The 17,080-nt window shown below is 41.5% G+C and overlaps 4 protein-coding genes across 5 annotated transcripts in view; 3 read left to right on the forward strand and 1 right to left on the reverse strand.

The window, feature by feature from the left end:
- Positions 1–661: 661 nt before the first annotated feature.
- On the forward strand, positions 662–4,102 carry LOC137886744 (leukocyte cell-derived chemotaxin-2-like). Its single transcript, XM_068729340.1, has 4 exons — positions 662–747; positions 2,914–3,025; positions 3,268–3,419; positions 3,846–4,102. Exons 1-4 carry the CDS (start codon positions 723–725, stop codon positions 4,016–4,018), a joined length of 462 nt encoding a protein of 153 aa, XP_068585441.1. The 5' UTR covers positions 662–722; the 3' UTR covers positions 4,019–4,102.
- Positions 4,103–5,369: 1,267 nt separating this feature from the next.
- Positions 5,370–8,309, forward strand: LOC137886743 (microfibril-associated glycoprotein 4-like). The gene is made up of 6 exons (XM_068729338.1): positions 5,370–5,465; positions 5,960–6,112; positions 6,303–6,341; positions 6,933–7,029; positions 7,105–7,272; positions 7,453–8,309. Exons 1-6 carry the CDS (start codon positions 5,460–5,462, stop codon positions 7,704–7,706), a joined length of 717 nt encoding a protein of 238 aa, XP_068585439.1. The 5' UTR covers positions 5,370–5,459; the 3' UTR covers positions 7,707–8,309.
- Positions 8,310–13,202: 4,893 nt separating this feature from the next.
- Positions 13,203–16,208, reverse strand: LOC137886667 (microfibril-associated glycoprotein 4-like). Its single transcript, XM_068729223.1, has 7 exons — positions 16,190–16,208; positions 15,598–15,673; positions 14,937–15,089; positions 14,708–14,746; positions 14,020–14,116; positions 13,777–13,944; positions 13,203–13,643 (listed from the first exon to the last, which is right to left on the reverse strand). Exons 2-7 carry the CDS (start codon positions 15,601–15,603, stop codon positions 13,390–13,392), a joined length of 717 nt encoding a protein of 238 aa, XP_068585324.1. The 5' UTR covers positions 15,604–15,673; positions 16,190–16,208; the 3' UTR covers positions 13,203–13,389.
- asah2 (N-acylsphingosine amidohydrolase 2) overlaps positions 15,870–17,080 on the forward strand; it is a 10,235-nt gene continuing 9,024 nt past the window's right edge. The window contains exons 1-3 of one of the 2 annotated variants that reach the window (XM_068729221.1): positions 15,870–15,974; positions 16,206–16,341; positions 16,576–16,673. In XM_068729221.1, the coding sequence (XP_068585322.1) occupies positions 16,212–16,341; positions 16,576–16,673 (228 nt within the window). In that variant the 5' untranslated portion in view covers positions 15,870–15,974; positions 16,206–16,211. The remainder of the gene's footprint in view (positions 15,975–16,205; positions 16,342–16,575; positions 16,674–17,080) is intronic. The other variant, XM_068729222.1, reaches the window with a different exon arrangement.

Here is a 17,080-nt window from a genome sequence, read left to right on the forward strand (position 1 = left end):
CATTACAATGGACTTCAACTACTATGGGACAGTCAGGCTGTGATGTCTGGAGTCTGTACTGATTAAAGTGGAAGCGCCGTGTTGTCAGGTCAGTCTCTGATGTTTGGAGTCATTACTGAATGAAGTTGAATAGACATTTATTTAAAGAATACAAACTAAACTAACAACCAATCAATCCATCAAAACAAAGAGGCAGCAGAGAAGAGGGCCCATCCTTGTTCAGATGTGGGTTTATAAAGACACCACACATCACCACATCAGGCTCAGCTGGGCTCATTAGCTGCTGATCAACATCCTGAAAGAGAGAAGACAGCAACCAGGACACAGACCCCTAGTGGACGGGAGTCACAACAACAAACATAAATTTCATTCAAACAAATAAAAGGTGAATAAATGAAGTGAAGATTGTTGACATTTTTATGAGCATTACAATTTAAAATGATTTAAAAACAGACTTTTAAAAAATGAAAACATGGGACTTTTTAAAATGTTGACATTCTGTGGATTCCTCAGTTGTGACATGTGGAGATCAAATAAACGTCAGGACAGGTAAACAGCTGTTTGCTGTCTGTCAACACCGACATGACAACACGTGATGTGACATCATCTCTTTCATTGTGAAATAATCAAACATTCTGTGGACTTTCCACTGTGTTGAAAGAGGAACGTCAGCTTCTATAAAACCAGAGAGAAGAAGTTCTTCATCAAACTAAGATCTGAAGATGAGACGCGTCATCGTTTTGTTGGGTGAGAATCTGAATCATTGATTTAATCCTGATTATAATGAACCAATCATTGATTTAATCCTGATTATAACGAACCAATCATTGATTTAATCCTGATTATAATGAACCAATCAGAAGCTTTAATGCTGATTATTACGAACCAATCATTGATTTAATCCTGATTATAACGAACCAATCATTGATTTAATCCTGATCATAACAAACCAATCATTGATTTAATCCTGATTATAACGAACCAATCATTGATTTAATCCTGATCATAACAAACCAATCATTGATTTAATCCTGATTATAACAAACCAATCATTGATTTAATCCTGATTATAACGAACCAATCATTGATTTAATCCTGATTATAACGAACCAATCATTGATTTAATCCTGATTATAACAAACCAATCATTGATTTAATCCTGATTATAACGAACCAATCATTGATTTAATCCTGATTATAATGAACCAATCAGAAGCTTTAATCCTGATTATAACGAACCAGTCATTGATTTAATCCTGATTATAACGAACCAATCAGAAGCTTTAATCCTGATTATAACGAACCAATCATTGATTTAATCCTGATTATAACAAACCAATCAGAAGCTTTAATCCTGATTATAACGAACCAATCATTGATTTAATCGTGATTATAACGAACCAATCATTGATTTAATCCTGATTATAATGAACCAATCAGAAGCTTTAATGCTGATTATTACGAACCAATCATTGATTTAATCCTGATTATTACGAACCAATCATTGATTTAATCCTGATTATAACGAACCAATCATTGATTTAATCCTGATTATAACAAACCAATCATTGATTTAATCCTGATTATAACGAACCAATCATTGATTTAATCCTGATTATAATGAACCAATCAGAAGCTTTAATCCTGATTATAACGAACCAGTCATTGATTTAATCCTGATTATAACGAACCAATCAGAAGCTTTAATCCTGATTATAACGAACCAATCATTGATTTAATCCTGATTATAACAAACCAATCAGAAGCTTTAATCCTGATTATAACGAACCAATCATTGATTTAATCGTGATTATAACGAACCAATCATTGATTTAATCCTGATTATAACGAACCAATCAGAAGCTTTAATCCTGATTATAACGAACCAATCATTGATTTAATCCTGATTATAACAACCAATCATTGATTTAATCCTGATTATAACAAACCAATCAGAAGCTTTAATCCTGATTATAACGAACCAATCATTGATTTAATCCTGATTATAACGAACCAATCATTGTTTTAATCCTGATTATAATGAACCAATCATTGATTTAATCCTGATTATAACGAACCAATCAATGATTTAATCCTGATTATAACGAACCAATCATTGATTTAATCCTGATTATAATGAACCAATCAGAAGCTTTAATCCTGATTATAACGAACCAATCATTGATTTAATCCTGATTATAACGAACCAATCAGAAGCTTAAATCCTGATTATAACGAACCAATCAGAAGCTTTAATCCTGATTATAACGAACCAATCAGAAGCTTTAATCCTGATTATAATGAACCAATCAGAAGCTTTAATCCTGATTATAACGAACCAATCAGAAGCTTTAAACAACATCTTGTTAACGATTCTGCTGTAAACTTTATTATAAGATTAATTTTAAATATTTAACATCTCATTCTCTGTGATTCACAGCAATGTTCTGTATTTCTACCCGTTGACTTTATGTCTGTTAATCGTGTGTTTTACAGTGTTTGGTCTGAACATTTGTCTTCTTCTCTATGTATTAAATATATCACCATGAAGATATTTAATTCATAAAGTAAAACTATTTGTTTTAAATCAATTACGTTTGTTTAACTATTAAGCACAGAAGAGCAGCGAGGGAACATTTTATTGTGAACAATCATTAAGTCTCTGATATGAAAACTTGAACATGAACTTAGAAAAACATGTGTTCACATTTACCAGCATTGTGGGGACTCACAGCCTTATGGGGACACTGTGATGAAGGTCACCACTCTGTACAGTAAATGAGGACTCACACCTGTTTTTTTGGTGAAGTTGAAGTGAGTCTCCAGGGAAGTAATATAAGTCAATGTAATGTGACAAAAACAAGTGAGTGTGTGTTTGTGTGTGTGTGTGTGTGTGTGTGTGTGTGTGTGCAGCTGTGTTGTGTGTGTGTGACGGCGTAAAGTTCGGTCAGCTCTGCAGTGGAAACTCTGCCAACAGCAGGAGGACGTCAGATGGCTGGGGAGACGGACACTATGGAGCCAGACGGTAACACAACAACTACATTATTATTCAGGTGCATTGTGGGTAACATAGGCTCCGGTGTTTAAGGACTAACAGTCCGGACAGATCATCTTTTTGGGTTTGGGACGGTCCAACTAAAGACTTGTCACGTTGGACTCTTATAGGCTTCGTACATTTTAAAGACTTTTAATGGATTCATTGAAACAATAGATGAGTTGATGTGTTTGTGGGTCTGAAGCAGCTGTTAACATCTGGACGTGTTTTAGGGGGACCAGGGAACACAAAGGTCTGGACATCGTGTGCAGCGACGGATCGACCGTCTACGCTCCGTTTAATGTGACTCTCCACGGAGGAGTCATCGCCTTCACCGACGCCAAGAAGGCGGCCATCAACAACGGGATCAACCTGAGAGGAGAAGGTCGGCCTATTGGTTCTTTAGTAAACGTGTGAATACGAGACCGGGAGCTTTTTTGTTGTCTCCCAACGGCTCTCAACATGGCAGCGGCAGAGCCGGCAGCTCAAAGCTAACAGTGCTAACAGTGCTAACAGTGCTAACAGCGATAACAGCGCTAACAGCGATAACAGCGCTAACAGTGATAACAGTGATAATAGCAGTAACAATGCTAACAGAGCTGACAGTGCTAACGGTGATAACAGTGCTAACGGTGTTAACAGCGCTAACACTGTTACAGTGTTAACTTTGCTGACAGAGTTAACCGCTTTATGGAGGTTTCTACTTTTACACTAACAGAGTATTTTACACTGTGGTATTAGTACCTTTACTTCAACAGAGTATTTTTACAGTGTTGTATTAGTTATTTATATTTGACATTTCTTCCTGCAGGTCTGTGTTTCAAGTTGTTCCCTGTTCAGCCGGACCGACTCTCTGGATCAGTGATGAAGGGCGAGAGGATCGGCGTCATGATGCCGATGCAGACGGTGGAATCACTCAGAGGAATCACCTCACATGTTCACGTCCAGATGTGCGACAAGAGCGACCCGACGCCATATTTCTGATTAACTCTTCAAGGACCTCTAAAGCTCTTTTTATTGTCTGTTGGTCTGAAAGCACTCTGCTGCTATAAACTAATAACATTTAAAGAGCAGTTTTGTTGTTTCTTTTATTATCAGAAACAACACAAACATCATTTTATGTAATGTTTGAGCTTTAAATATTAATCTGTCATCCAAAAAATGAAGAGTGAATTCTTACTGACAACACTTACCTGGAATGTTTCTACAGTGGTAGCAGTACTTTCACTCAAGTAGAGGATCTAAATACTTCTTCCACCACAACAAAAGAAATGAAGACAAAAGAATCCAAGAGAAAAATTATAATTAGAAAACAACAGCTTTTAACCTGCAGAGCTAACACACACACAAACACACACACACACACACACACACACACACACTAATCTGGTGTTATCGGTGAGAAGCAGCAGCTGCACAGCTTTGACCTTTTTGTGCTCTTTGGTTCAACAGATAAGAGATAGTGAAGCTCTTATTTCTGCTTCATGTGCATTATGTACAACACATGCTAACATCAGCGTGCTAACATGCTTACAGTGACAATGCTAACAGGTGTGATGATGACACAAACCTGTTCTTATTGGGCCTGTTGATTGACAGTCAGTCCTGTTTGTCAGCAGGACTACAGAGAAACAGGTGGACTGTAAACGTGGACCTCTGAAGAACTCACCACCTGCTGGAGCAGAGGGATCACAGGAGGAAGTCTGAGCTCTCAGCTTCTTCTTCATTTTAGTGATCACTTTTACTCCATCCTCTACAAATACACCATTTAAAGTGTGTTTCTGTATTCACGTTTCAGTTGATGGATCTCCACAACGTTTCTGAACACAGAGACTCTGGACTCTGATGTCTGAATCACACAGGTTCCTGTGTGTTTGAATAATAATAATAATAATAATAATAATAATAAAAAAGAGTCACATCAAATAATAATAATAATTATAATAATAGTAATAATAATAAAGAGTCATATCAAATGATAATAATAATAATTATTATTATTATTATTGTTATATTGAGACATGGTATTGAGTTACATACAGATGGAATCACTTCTCTTTAAATTGAGCTCCAGCACTATCACATAAACATCTAGTGTAGAAACCTTTGATTAATGGCGTACACTCTGGTAGTAGGAATTCAAAAGTTATGAGGTAATGGTTAATAGACAGTGGTTCAGTAAAAGAGTTATTTAACACGAGTTATCCACAATGTGGTCGTGTTTTGATGCCAACAATGTTGTGTAATCCAAAGATACAAACACTCAAGGACATGTGTTTCCAAAAATAATATAACGTGTGAAACAGCAGCTGGTAGTAATTTATTAATCTGTGGACTATAAGTAAGAGACCTCAGAGACCTCAGAGACGTCAGAGCGTCCAGACACACAACATCTTCATCAGATCACTTCGTCAGAAATCTGACCATGAAGGTAAGTTTGTACCTTTTTATATGTGATCAGTAGTTTTAGTACGTTAACAGGTTCAGTGTGAGGATTTAGAATATTGACATAAGGTTCTTTATTTTCTCATTTCTGTATGAAGCACTAAACTCTATTTACAACTTGACTCCAGGGCTGGATTTACCTACAGATACCCTCCATGTGTTTGAATTAAATGTGGGTTTGTTGTTTCTTCTGGCAGTTTCTCTAAATCTTTATTTCTATAGTGAAAGGTAAAGTCAGTCTCCTGTCCTTTGACGGAGGAATCAAAAGCCTGCGTCAAGTTTTAGTGTTCCAGCTGTGCCGGTTAGCGATGCTAACTTTGGTTAAAGGAAGGATAAATACACACATTGGTTACGATGTCAGCGATGAAACATTTAGTTTTCAAAGCACAGCAGGTCTCATGCTCTGACTGCAGAGAACAAACTCAGAAATGTTCAAATAGTTTTTACTCAGACATGAAGACAACGTGTCCTCTGTTCCAGCCGGTATTAGTCGTCCTCCTCCTGGCTCCGGTGTTCACCAGCTGCATGGCTCTCGTCCTGCCGCTGGACTGCAGTGACATCCACAATAATGACAACAGCCGACCCAGCGGAATGTACACCATCTACCCCATCGGATCCACGTCTGCTGTCCAGGTACACGTCGTCCACCTTCAGATGATCTCAGTGTTCCACTTGAGAAGACACAAGTTGTGACTGAAGCTTCTGATACAACAGATACAAGTCGTAGTAGTACAATAGTACTAGTACAGGTTGTAGCACAGATGGATATATTCAATATTTCCAGATGCAACAGATGTATTGATGAGTGTCTGTTTGTGTGTAGGTGTTCTGTGACATGGACTCACAAGAAGGACGCTGGATGGTGAGTATTTACCTCTAGCTCTAGATCTTCTCACCAGTTATCAACGCTGCACTGAACCTCCTGTCCATCTCACCATTCTGCCCTCACTGGTGAACAAACCTCAAGATACTTGACCTCTCTTGGGGCAGAGACTCTCTACCAACCGGAGGAACAATCCACCGTTCTCTGAGATCCTGTCCATGAACATCACAGTCAGGATCGGTGACAGAGGACGACCCTGCCTCCATGCCTCCATTAGATCTCAGGCCTCGACTTGACTTGAGCATCAGTTCGTTGTGTCCAGAATAGATGAGTCCAGTGGCTGATTATGTGCTGTGAAGCGTCAGAGTTAATCACATTTACAGTGACGGTGAAGCAGCACTCTGTCAAAGGTGCCTTTAATCATCAAATATTCTGTATTCAACAGAAGTAGAAATAAAAAGTTTGCAGGTATTTAAGTGGACTGAATGAGGTTCACAAACCCTCCAATGAGAACAACAGCAGTGACTCCTGCATGTAGACGCACCACTGGTTCAAACCTTGAGGTCTGGGAACTTGAGCTGTCAGACATCTTGTGCGTTCAGCTCGTTAACCCTCCATCTCGTCCCCCAGGTGTTCCAGAGGAGGATGGACGGCTCGGTGAACTTCTACAGGCCCTGGGATCATTACAAGGTCGGCTTTGGTAGCGCTGCAGGAGAGTACTGGCTCGGTGAGGAATGAAACCAAACCACCGGTTGTGACTTCATGATGGTTTCTATGTGTTTATGAGGGTGATTGTTTTCAGGTCTTGAGACTCTCTTCCACCTGTCTCTGAGGAAAAAATACGAGCTGCTGGTGGACATGGAGGACTTCAGTGGAAACAGAGTGTCCGCTCGTTACTCCTCGTTCTCCATCGACCCAGAGTCCTACGGATACACACTGCATGTGTCTGGATTCACTGATGGAGGGGCAGGTGAGTCTGTGTTTTCTGAAATTCAGGACATGATCTGTAGACTGGCTGGAGGACTGCTCTCATAGTGGAGGACTTGAGTCGTCCTCATGCTCAGGACTGATTGACCAAAAACACAACTCAATGTAAATACAGTTTTAAAAATATACCACCATTAGTTGATGTTCTGATTATACTCTGTAGGAGACTCCCTGAGTTATCACAGCGGACAGAAGTTCTCCACCTTCGACAAAGACCAGGATGAGGATGTGGTAAACTGTGCCAGACGATACCTGGGGGCGTTCTGGTACAAGGCGTGTTACCTTGCAAACCCCAACGGGGTTTATCGTTGGGGGGCTGACGACACTCTCCATAGGGTTGGAGTGGAGTGGTACCATTGGAAGGGTTATGACTACTCCCTGAAGACCATCAGCATGAAGATCCGTCCTGTGCAATAGTTCAGAACCAACGTACAGCAGATAGATAGATGGATACTTTATTCATCCCGCAAGGGGAAATTTGTTTGTTACAGCAGCAAAAATATATACTAAAGCAATTAAAGTAACAGAGTAAAAATATGAAATATTAAAAATGCAGCTGACGAACATCAGAACATCAGCTGACGATGATCTAGATGTGATCACACAGAACCTTTAGATGGAAACACGTCTTCAGTCTGATAAAGTCTATGTTTTAAAGTCAGACCAACATTTGGAGGTTTGAAACCCTGATGTGAATCATTATCTGCTGTTGACAATCAACCAGAAGCTGTCTTCACTTTGTCTCTTGTGTCTCTCTGTTTAAGACTTTGGTGGACGATCACAGGCACAACTGGAATACTAAAACTAGACGCAGGCTTTTGATTCCTCCGTCAAATAGATGTTTGCAAAATATAGGACAGGAGACTGACTTTACCTTTCATAATAAAGACAAAAATATTCTAAATGTATTCTAAATATATTCTAAATGTATTGTAAATATATTATACATGTATTTTAAATGTGTTTTAAATGTGTTTTAAATGTAGTCTTGTATGAAGTAAAATAAAACAGTGAATTGTGTCCAGGATTCTTTTTCTTGAGATATAAACTCAATTCAAACCCAAATAAATATTTATTTATGATTATTTTATGATTGTAAACTTTATGCTTCAGATATGTTGAATTATATTTTACATTTTGTGACTGAAGACTAAATCCTCCAGTTCTCCTTTTTTCTAACATATTTTTTTATTTTTTATTTCTCACAGCAAACATCTTACAAATGAAGTGAAACAATAAAAGGCCATAGAAACATCGTTATCGTCTCTAAGTGGACACCTGGGGGTAGTTATTGTCTCTATTAGGACACCTGGAGGTCATTATCCTCTCTAATAGGACACCTGGGGGTCGTTATCGTCTCTACGTGGACACCTGGGGTCATTATTGTCTCTAATAGGACACCTGGGGGTTGTTGTCGTCTCTAATAGGACACCTGGGGGTCGTTATCATCTCTACGTGGACACCTGGGGGTCGTTATTGCCTCTACATGGACACCTGGGGGTCGTTATTGTCTCTACGTTGACACCTGGGGGTCGTTATTGTCTCTACATGGACACCTGGTGGTCGTTATTGTCTCTACGAGGACACCTGGGGGTCGTTATTGTCTCTACGTGGACACCTGGGGGTCATTATTGTCTCTAATAGGACACCTGGGGGTCGTTATTGTTTCTAGTAGGACACCTGGGGGTCGTTATTGTCTCTACGAGGACACCTGGGGGTCGTTATCGTCTCTACGTGGACACCTGGGGGTCGTTATCGTTTCTAGTAGGACACCTGGAGGTTGTTATCATCTCTACGTGGACACCTGGGGTCATTATTGTCTCTAATAGGACACCTGGGGGTTGTTGTCGTCTCTAATAGGACACCTGGGGGTCGTTATCATCTCTACGTGGACACCTGGGGGTCGTTATTGTCTCTAAGTGGACACCTGGTGGTCGTTATTGTCTCTAATAGGACACCTGGGGGTCGTTATCGTCTCTACGTGGACACCTGGGGGTCGTTATCGTCTCTACGTGGACACCTGGGGGTCATTGTCGTCTCTAGTAGGACACCTGGGGGTCGTTATCATCTCTACGTGGACACCTGGGGGTCGTTATTGTCTCTAAGTGGACACCTGGTGGTCGTTATTGTCTCTAATAGGACACCTGGGGGTCGTTATCGTCTCTACGTGGACACCTGGGGGTCGTTATCGTCTCTACGTGGACACCTGGGGGTCATTGTCGTCTCTAGTAGGACACCTGGGGGTCTTTGTCGTCTCTAGGTGGACACCTGGGGATCGTTATTGTCTCTTCGTGGACCCCTGGGGGTCGTTGTCGTCTCTAGGTGGACACCTGGGGATCGTTATCGTCTCTAGGTGGACACCTGGGGATCGTTATCGTCTCTAGGTGGACACCTGGGGGTCGTTATCGTCTCTACGTGGACACCTGGGGGTCGTTATTGTCTCTAGGTGGACACCCGGGACCTGCGGACCTGAAAGGACAGCAGAGAAGGGTGCTGGTTCTAGAGGACAGTACCGCTGCTCTTTCAGGTTTTAATACAAATGAGAATTCTTCACATCTTTGATGTTTGTCGCTTGAGTTCCTTTAATTTATTATTCGTTCAATTCAAATCTAAAATTAAATCTGCAGAAACATTTCCCACCAGCACCGTCGGTGTTAAATCAACAGGCTTTTTTGGGTTTTGTTATATGTTTTCAAACCTCACCTGTATGTGTTTTCCAGGTAGCCATCTGAGTGATCAGTGTCACGCTCACCGCCGTCATGAGGACGAACAGGACGGCCAGCGTCGCCTTCAGAGCAGAAACACCACAACACAGCGGCTTCCTGACCGCCATGCTGCACTGGAGGGAGAACTGGGTGAGTGTTAAAGTCCATTTGTTCTTTTCTGGAGACAGAAACCAGACGCTGACCGGTCCTTGTAGCCCGTGAGTCGAACTAATTCTTGGTTGTGAAAGCCAATCACCGTTCAGTCGGTAACCACAAATCAACCAAGAATTGTCTGCTGTGGCCAATCGGTGCTCGTATCGCAACCAAGAATTGACCAAGAATTGACCAATCGGCGTCTTCGAGCTCACGAACACTCACGGTGGATGAAGAGAACGGCCGTCAGATTCTTTTCGTTTTATCAACATTTTGAAAGTAAGTCAATCCTTTATAACTGTTGTCAATACAAATGAATTGAGATATATTGATGTTTGAATGAATGAGCCGCTCGGTAACTCGTTACTAACGAGGAAACGCGTCCTAACGTAAACGTCAGCTGTCCATCACTGTATTACATTATGTTACAGAGAGCGATACTTAGCTAGGTCTGCCGTTACTGATGTTACGTTAACGTTCACTGACAAAGTTAACAAACTAACCCGCTTGTTGATGACCGGAGCGAACTAACGTTAAGTGGGACTGTCCGCCATTACACCGTTATTTTACTTTTCTCTTTATGTATTCATTCATTTACAATAAAGTCAAGTTACATACAGCATGACAAGACTTACACTAAAATGAAACAGCACTCTTGTCTGTGAGTCGGAACCTTTACAATAACGTAACAACGTAACAACGTAACAACGTAACAACGTAACAACGTTACCGGACACCTGTTTGTAACGTACCGTTCATTTCATTACTCAACGTTACTTACAGGAGGCAGTGATGGAAAGTAACGAGGGAAATTGCATTTAGAAAGTTCCTCAAAATTGTCATTTTGACGTACTTGTATTTTACTTGAGTATTTCTATTTTATTTTTTTTTTACTTTATACTTCTACTCGATTACAATTCAGAGGGAAATATTGTGCTTTTTACTCCACTACATTTAATTGATAACTTCAGTTACTTTGAAGATCGAGGTTCTACAAACAAAGCTCAGTTTATAAAACATATTGCATTATAGATAGATTGTTAAAGATGAAACTACCTTGATCAGTTGATCACTTTTGTGTATTACTGCTTAAAGGTACAATGTGTGTCGCATCATGTGGGATATATGAGTAGAAATGAAATACAACATTCATAACTATGTTTTCATGAGTGTACTATCACTGAGTTATTATTGTATGAGTGTTTTCCTTCTCTTACAATGAGCCCTTCACATCTACATTGATACGTAGATATGAAGGCTCCGCCGTGGTGACAAACAAACACTGGTTATAGAGAGAGCCTTCTTTCACTTGTTCATGTTCACATGAAGATATGCTCAGATATGCTTGTGAAAATGCAATGTGTTAAAAGTGTTATTATGGGATGGATGGCCCCTGAGTGAGGCAGACTCAGCGGCTCACGTTGCCACGGTCTTGGAAAAAGAGGAGCGAGCGGAGCGGCGTTCAGCTGCTTACAATCTGTTTATTAATATTGTTTGTTTTATGTTTTCCCAGGTTCAGGGCCAGATCCAGATGCACCCTGAGCAGGACCAGAGAAGCTCCCTGCAGCTCTGCAGAAAGGGTCATCTCTGCATTCTGGCAGTTTGGCTGAGCCCCACCTGTTCCTCCTGCCACCAAACAGTGCAGGAGAAGCAACGCTCAAGAAGAGACCACCCGTCTCCTTCCCCTTCTCTTCCATCTCTGGGGCTTCCTATAGTGGCTGGACCCTCACAGGTGATGTTTTTTAACTTCCCCAACCCCAGTTTACCTTCTGTGCCACCTTCCACTCACACATCCAGCCAAGCGGTTCCTTACGGTATTCGACGGTACAGGGAACAAAAGAGGAGATGGAGCAAAGTGGAACCGTCAAGAGAAAGTAGGTGAAGAAGACGGACATGATCCTTTGTAGAAAGTGCAACAAAGACAGAAAGACACCATCACACCTTCAGTACTTTGGGACCTGGTACTGTCCAGAGTCTGACACTCATGTGAAGAATGGAGGGCTATGCTGAAGAAGCGGGGTTGAGATGAAAACCCTCCAGCATCTTAATATGTTTGGAACTGTGTGTGTGTGTGTGTGTGTGTGTGTGTGTGTGTGTGTGTGTTTTCAAATTCTTTGCACTGTTACAGAGTTTGGCTGTTTTAAGGCTGCATGTGTAAATATTGTTGGATATCTGATCTGTGATCCCACACCAGTATTCTAATGCTCAGAAGCTTTATGTACACAGAATATGATTTATTATTTTTTACTGTATTACCGATTATTGAAATCGTTTCGTTATTGTTGTTATCATCATGTTGTTGTTGTTTCAACTATGTAGAAATAGACAACAGGTTCAGACATTTCTGTGTTCTTGATTTCTTCACTTTATTTATGTTGCACTTTCATTACATTACATTTTTACTTTTGGTTTATTTATACCTTAAGTCCTTTATGTTACACTTTATTATTATCGTCATTTTTGTTGTAATTTTTCTATAATAAAAAATATAAAACCGAGTTCTTTGTGTTGATAACTTCTTCCTATTTATTATTATTATTATTATTTAGTTATTAAATGACAACTTTGAGTATCTACCCAAGAGAGGATTACCTGAACTCTAAACTATGTTGATAAACCTTTGTTTGCTTCATCATCACAGAAGGTCCTTAGCTTTTGGTCTGCTGGCTTCTTAAACAGTGGTGGACAGTAAATAACTACATTTACTCAAGTACTGTACTTAAGTACAATTTTGAAGTACTTGTTCTTTACTTGTGTATTTACATTTTATGTCACTTTATACTTCAAGTCCACTGCACCTCAAAGGCAAATATTGTACTTCTTACTCCACTACATTTGATATCTTTAGTTACTTTGAAGATTCAGATTAATAAAAAAAGATTAATTTCAGGTTATTCGTGGTCTGTTACATTGACCAATGCGCTACATCTTCTGGCAGCTTCTCTAAATCTATATTTCTATAACTGAAAGGTAAAGTCAGTCTCCTGTACTGTTTTAGTATTCCAGCAAAGTCTTGAACAGAGAGAATCCAGACAGAGAGACACAGGAGACAAAGTGAAGACAGCTTCTGGTTTATTGTCAACAGCAGATAATGATTCACATCAGGGTTTCAAACCTCCAAATGTTGCTCTGACTTTAAAACGTAGACTTTGTCAGATTGAACACGTGTTTCCATCTAAAGGTTCTGTGTGATCACATCTAGATCATCGTCTGCTGATGTTCTGCTGTACGTTGGTCCTGAACTATTGCACAGGACGGATCTTCATGCTGATGGTCTTCAGGGAGTAGTCATGACCCTTCCAACGGTACCACTCCACTCCAACAGCAAAGAGAGTACTGTCAGCCCCCCAACGATAACCACCGTTGGGGTTTGCTTGGTGACAACTCTTGTACCAGAACGCCCCCAGGAATAGTCTGGCACAGTTCCTACCATTCTCATCCTGGTCTTTGTCGAAGGTGGAGAACTTCGCTCCGCTGTGATAACTCAGGGAGTCTCCTATCGAGTATAATGAGAACATCATGACACAACTAATGATGGTATATTTTTAACTGTATTCATATTGAGTTTTCAAGCAGTCCTCCAGCCAGTCTACAGATCATGTCCTGAATTTCAGAAAACACAGACTCACCTGCCCCTCCATCAGTGAATCCAGACACATGCAGTGTGTATCCGTAGGACTCTGGGTCGATGGAGAACGAGGAGTAACGAGCGGACACTCTGTTTCCACTGAAGTCCTCCATGTCCACCAGCAGCTCGTACTTTTTCCTCAGAGACAGGTGGAAGAGAGTCTCAAGACCTGAAAACAATCACCCTCATAAACACATAGAAACCATCATGAAGTCACAACCGGTGGTTTGGTTTCATTCCTCACCGAGCCAGTACTCTCCTGCAGCGCTACCAAAGCCGACCTTGTAATGATCCCAGGGCCTGTAGAAGTTCACCGAGCCGTCCATCCTCCTCTGGAACACCTGGGGGACGAGATGGAGGGTTAACGAGCTGAACGCACAAGATGTCTGACAGCTCAAGTTCCCAGACCTCAAGGTTTGAACCAGTGGTGCGTCTACATGCAGGAGTCACTGCTGTTGTTCTCATTGGAGGGTTTGTGAACCTCGTTCAGTCCACTTAAATACCTGCAAACTTTTTATTTCTACTTCTGTTGAATACAGAATATTTGATGATTAAAGGCACCTTTGACAGAGTGCTGCTTCACCGTCACTGTAAATGTGATTAACTCTGACGCTTCACAGCACATAATCAGCCACTGGACTCATCTATTCTGGACACAACGAACTAATGCTCAAGTCAAGTCGAGGCCTGAGATCTAATGGAGGCATGGAGGCAGGGTCGTCCTCTGTCACCGATCCTGACTGTGATGTTCATGGACAGGATCTCAGAGAACGGTGGATTGTTCCTCCGGTTGGTAGAGAGTCTCTGCCCCAAGAGAGGTCAAGTATCTTGAGGTTTGTTCACCAGTGAGGGCAGAATGGTGAGATGGACAGGAGGTTCAGTGCAGCGTTGATAACTGGTGAGAAGATCTAGAGCTAGAGGTAAATACTCACCATCCAGCGTCCTTCTTGTGAGTCCATGTCACAGAACACCTACACACAAACAGACACTCATCAATACATCTGTTGCATCTGGAAATATTGAATATATCCATCTGTGCTACAACCTGTACTAGTACTATTGTACTACTACGACTTGTATCTGTTGTATCAGAAGCTTCAGTCACAACTTGTGTCTTCTCAAGTGGAACACTGAGATCATCTGAAGGTGGACGACGTGTACCTGGACAGCAGACGTGGATCCGATGGGGTAGATGGTGTACACTCCGCTGGGTCGGCTGTTGTCATTATTGTGGATGTCACTGCAGTCCAGCGGCAGGACGAGAGCCATGCAGCTGGTGAACACCGGAGCCAGGAGGAGGACGACTAATACCGGCTGGAACAGAGGACACGTTGTCTTCATGTCTGAGTAAAAACTATTTGAACATTTCTGAGTTTGTTCTCTGCAGTCAGAGCATGAGACCTGCTGTGCTTTTAAAACTAAATGTTTCATCGCTGACATCGTAACCAATGTGTGTATTTATCCTTCCTTTAACCAAAGTTAGCATCGCTAACCGGCACAGCTGGAACACTAAAACTAGACGCAGGCTTTTGATTCCTCCGTCAAAGGACAGGAGACTGACTTTACCTTTCACTATAGAAATAAAGATTTAGAGAAGCTGCCAGAAGAAACAACAAACCCACATTTAATTCAAACACATGGAGGGTAATCTATCTGTAGTATCTGTAGGTAAATCCAGCCCTGGAGTCAAGTTGTAAATAGAGTTTAGTGCTTCATACAGAAATGAGAAAATAAAGAACCTTATGTCAATATTCTAAATCCTCACACTGAACCTGTTAACGTACTAAAACTACTGATCACATATATAAAGGTACAAACTTACCTTCATGGTCAGATTTCTGACGAAGTGATCTGATGAAGATGTTGTGTGTCTGGACGCTCTGACGTCTCTGATGTCTCTGGAACAAGTAAGAAGGTGGACTTTGAGTTGAGTCTTTGATAAGCTGTTCTGTTTCTAAGGTCTCAGAAACAAATTATCCTGATAACAGTTTGAATTAATTCATTACTGATATAATCCGTTTTATGTGTAGTCATGATTTCTAATCTATAAAGAGGCTCAGGTGAGGGACCTTTGGAGTGAGAGTAGAGGACCTGCAGACCGTTTATCGGTTAGATAACAGCTGAACTAACCCGTAAAACAGACCTCAGATCACACTCGCTCAACACAAACACACTCTGTCTCCTGGTTTCACACTGAAGGTGAGTTCCATCGTGTTGTTCTTTACACATTCTGATTCATGTTTCCTCTGAGTCTCTCTGTAGCTCCGTGGAAACAGATCTCAGAGCAGCTTCATGACCGTTTAATGCCACTGTCCCGTCAGCTTTCACGATGTTTCATGTATCAATGTGCGGACGGCTCCGGTCAGCGTCTGGTTTCTGTCTCCAGAAAAGAACAAATGGACTTTAACACTCACCCAGTTCTCCCTCCAGTGCAGCATGGCGGTCAGGAAGCCGCTGTGTTGTGGTGTTTCTGCTCTGGAGGCGACGCTGGCCGTCCTGTTCGTCCTCATGACGGCGGTGAGCGTGACACTGATCACTCAGATGGCTACCTGGAAAACACATACAGGTGAGGTTTGAAAACATATAACAAAACCCAAAAAAGCCTGTTGATTTAACACCGACGGTGCTGGTGGGAAATGTTTCTGCAGATTTAGTTTTAAATTTGATTTGAACGAATAATAAATTAAAGGAACTCAAGTGACAAACATCAAAGATGTGAAGAATTCTCATTTGTATTAAAACCTGAAAGAGCAGCGGTACTGTCCTCTAGAACCAGCACCCTTCTCTGCTGTCCTTTCAGGTCCGGAGCCGACCTTTCCTCCCAGTCCGGAGGATAAACCTTACCTGATAGGAGTGGGCCGAGCTGACTGCACCGGGCCACCGGCTGAAATCCCTCTGGTCAGTAGCAGAACACACACCAATGCTGCCTTCAAGGCCTCCCGCCACACCACTTATACTGATTAAGACAATAACGACCCCCAGGTGTCCCCGTAGAGACGATAACGACTCCCAGGTCTCCCCGTAGAGACGATAATGACCCTGAGGTGTCCCTGTAGAGACAATAACGACTCACCGGTGTCCCTGTAGAGACAATAACTACTCCCAGGTCTCCCCGTAGAGACGATAACGACCCCCAGGTGTCCACGTAGAGACGATAATGACTCCCAGGTGTCCACGTAGAGACGACAATGACCCCCAGGTGTCCACGTAGAGACGATAACAACCCCCAGATGTCCACTTTTAATCTCCAGTGATTAAACTCCAAAGTCTGCAGTGGAGGCTGGAGGTCCTGTATGACGGGGCGT

Source organism: Cebidichthys violaceus, unplaced genomic scaffold (assembly GCF_023349555.1).
Source record: "Cebidichthys violaceus isolate CVI_PGR_0920_01 unplaced genomic scaffold, fCebVio1.0.p SCAF_45, whole genome shotgun sequence".
NCBI classification, from domain to species: Eukaryota; Metazoa; Chordata; class Actinopteri; order Perciformes; family Stichaeidae; genus Cebidichthys; species Cebidichthys violaceus.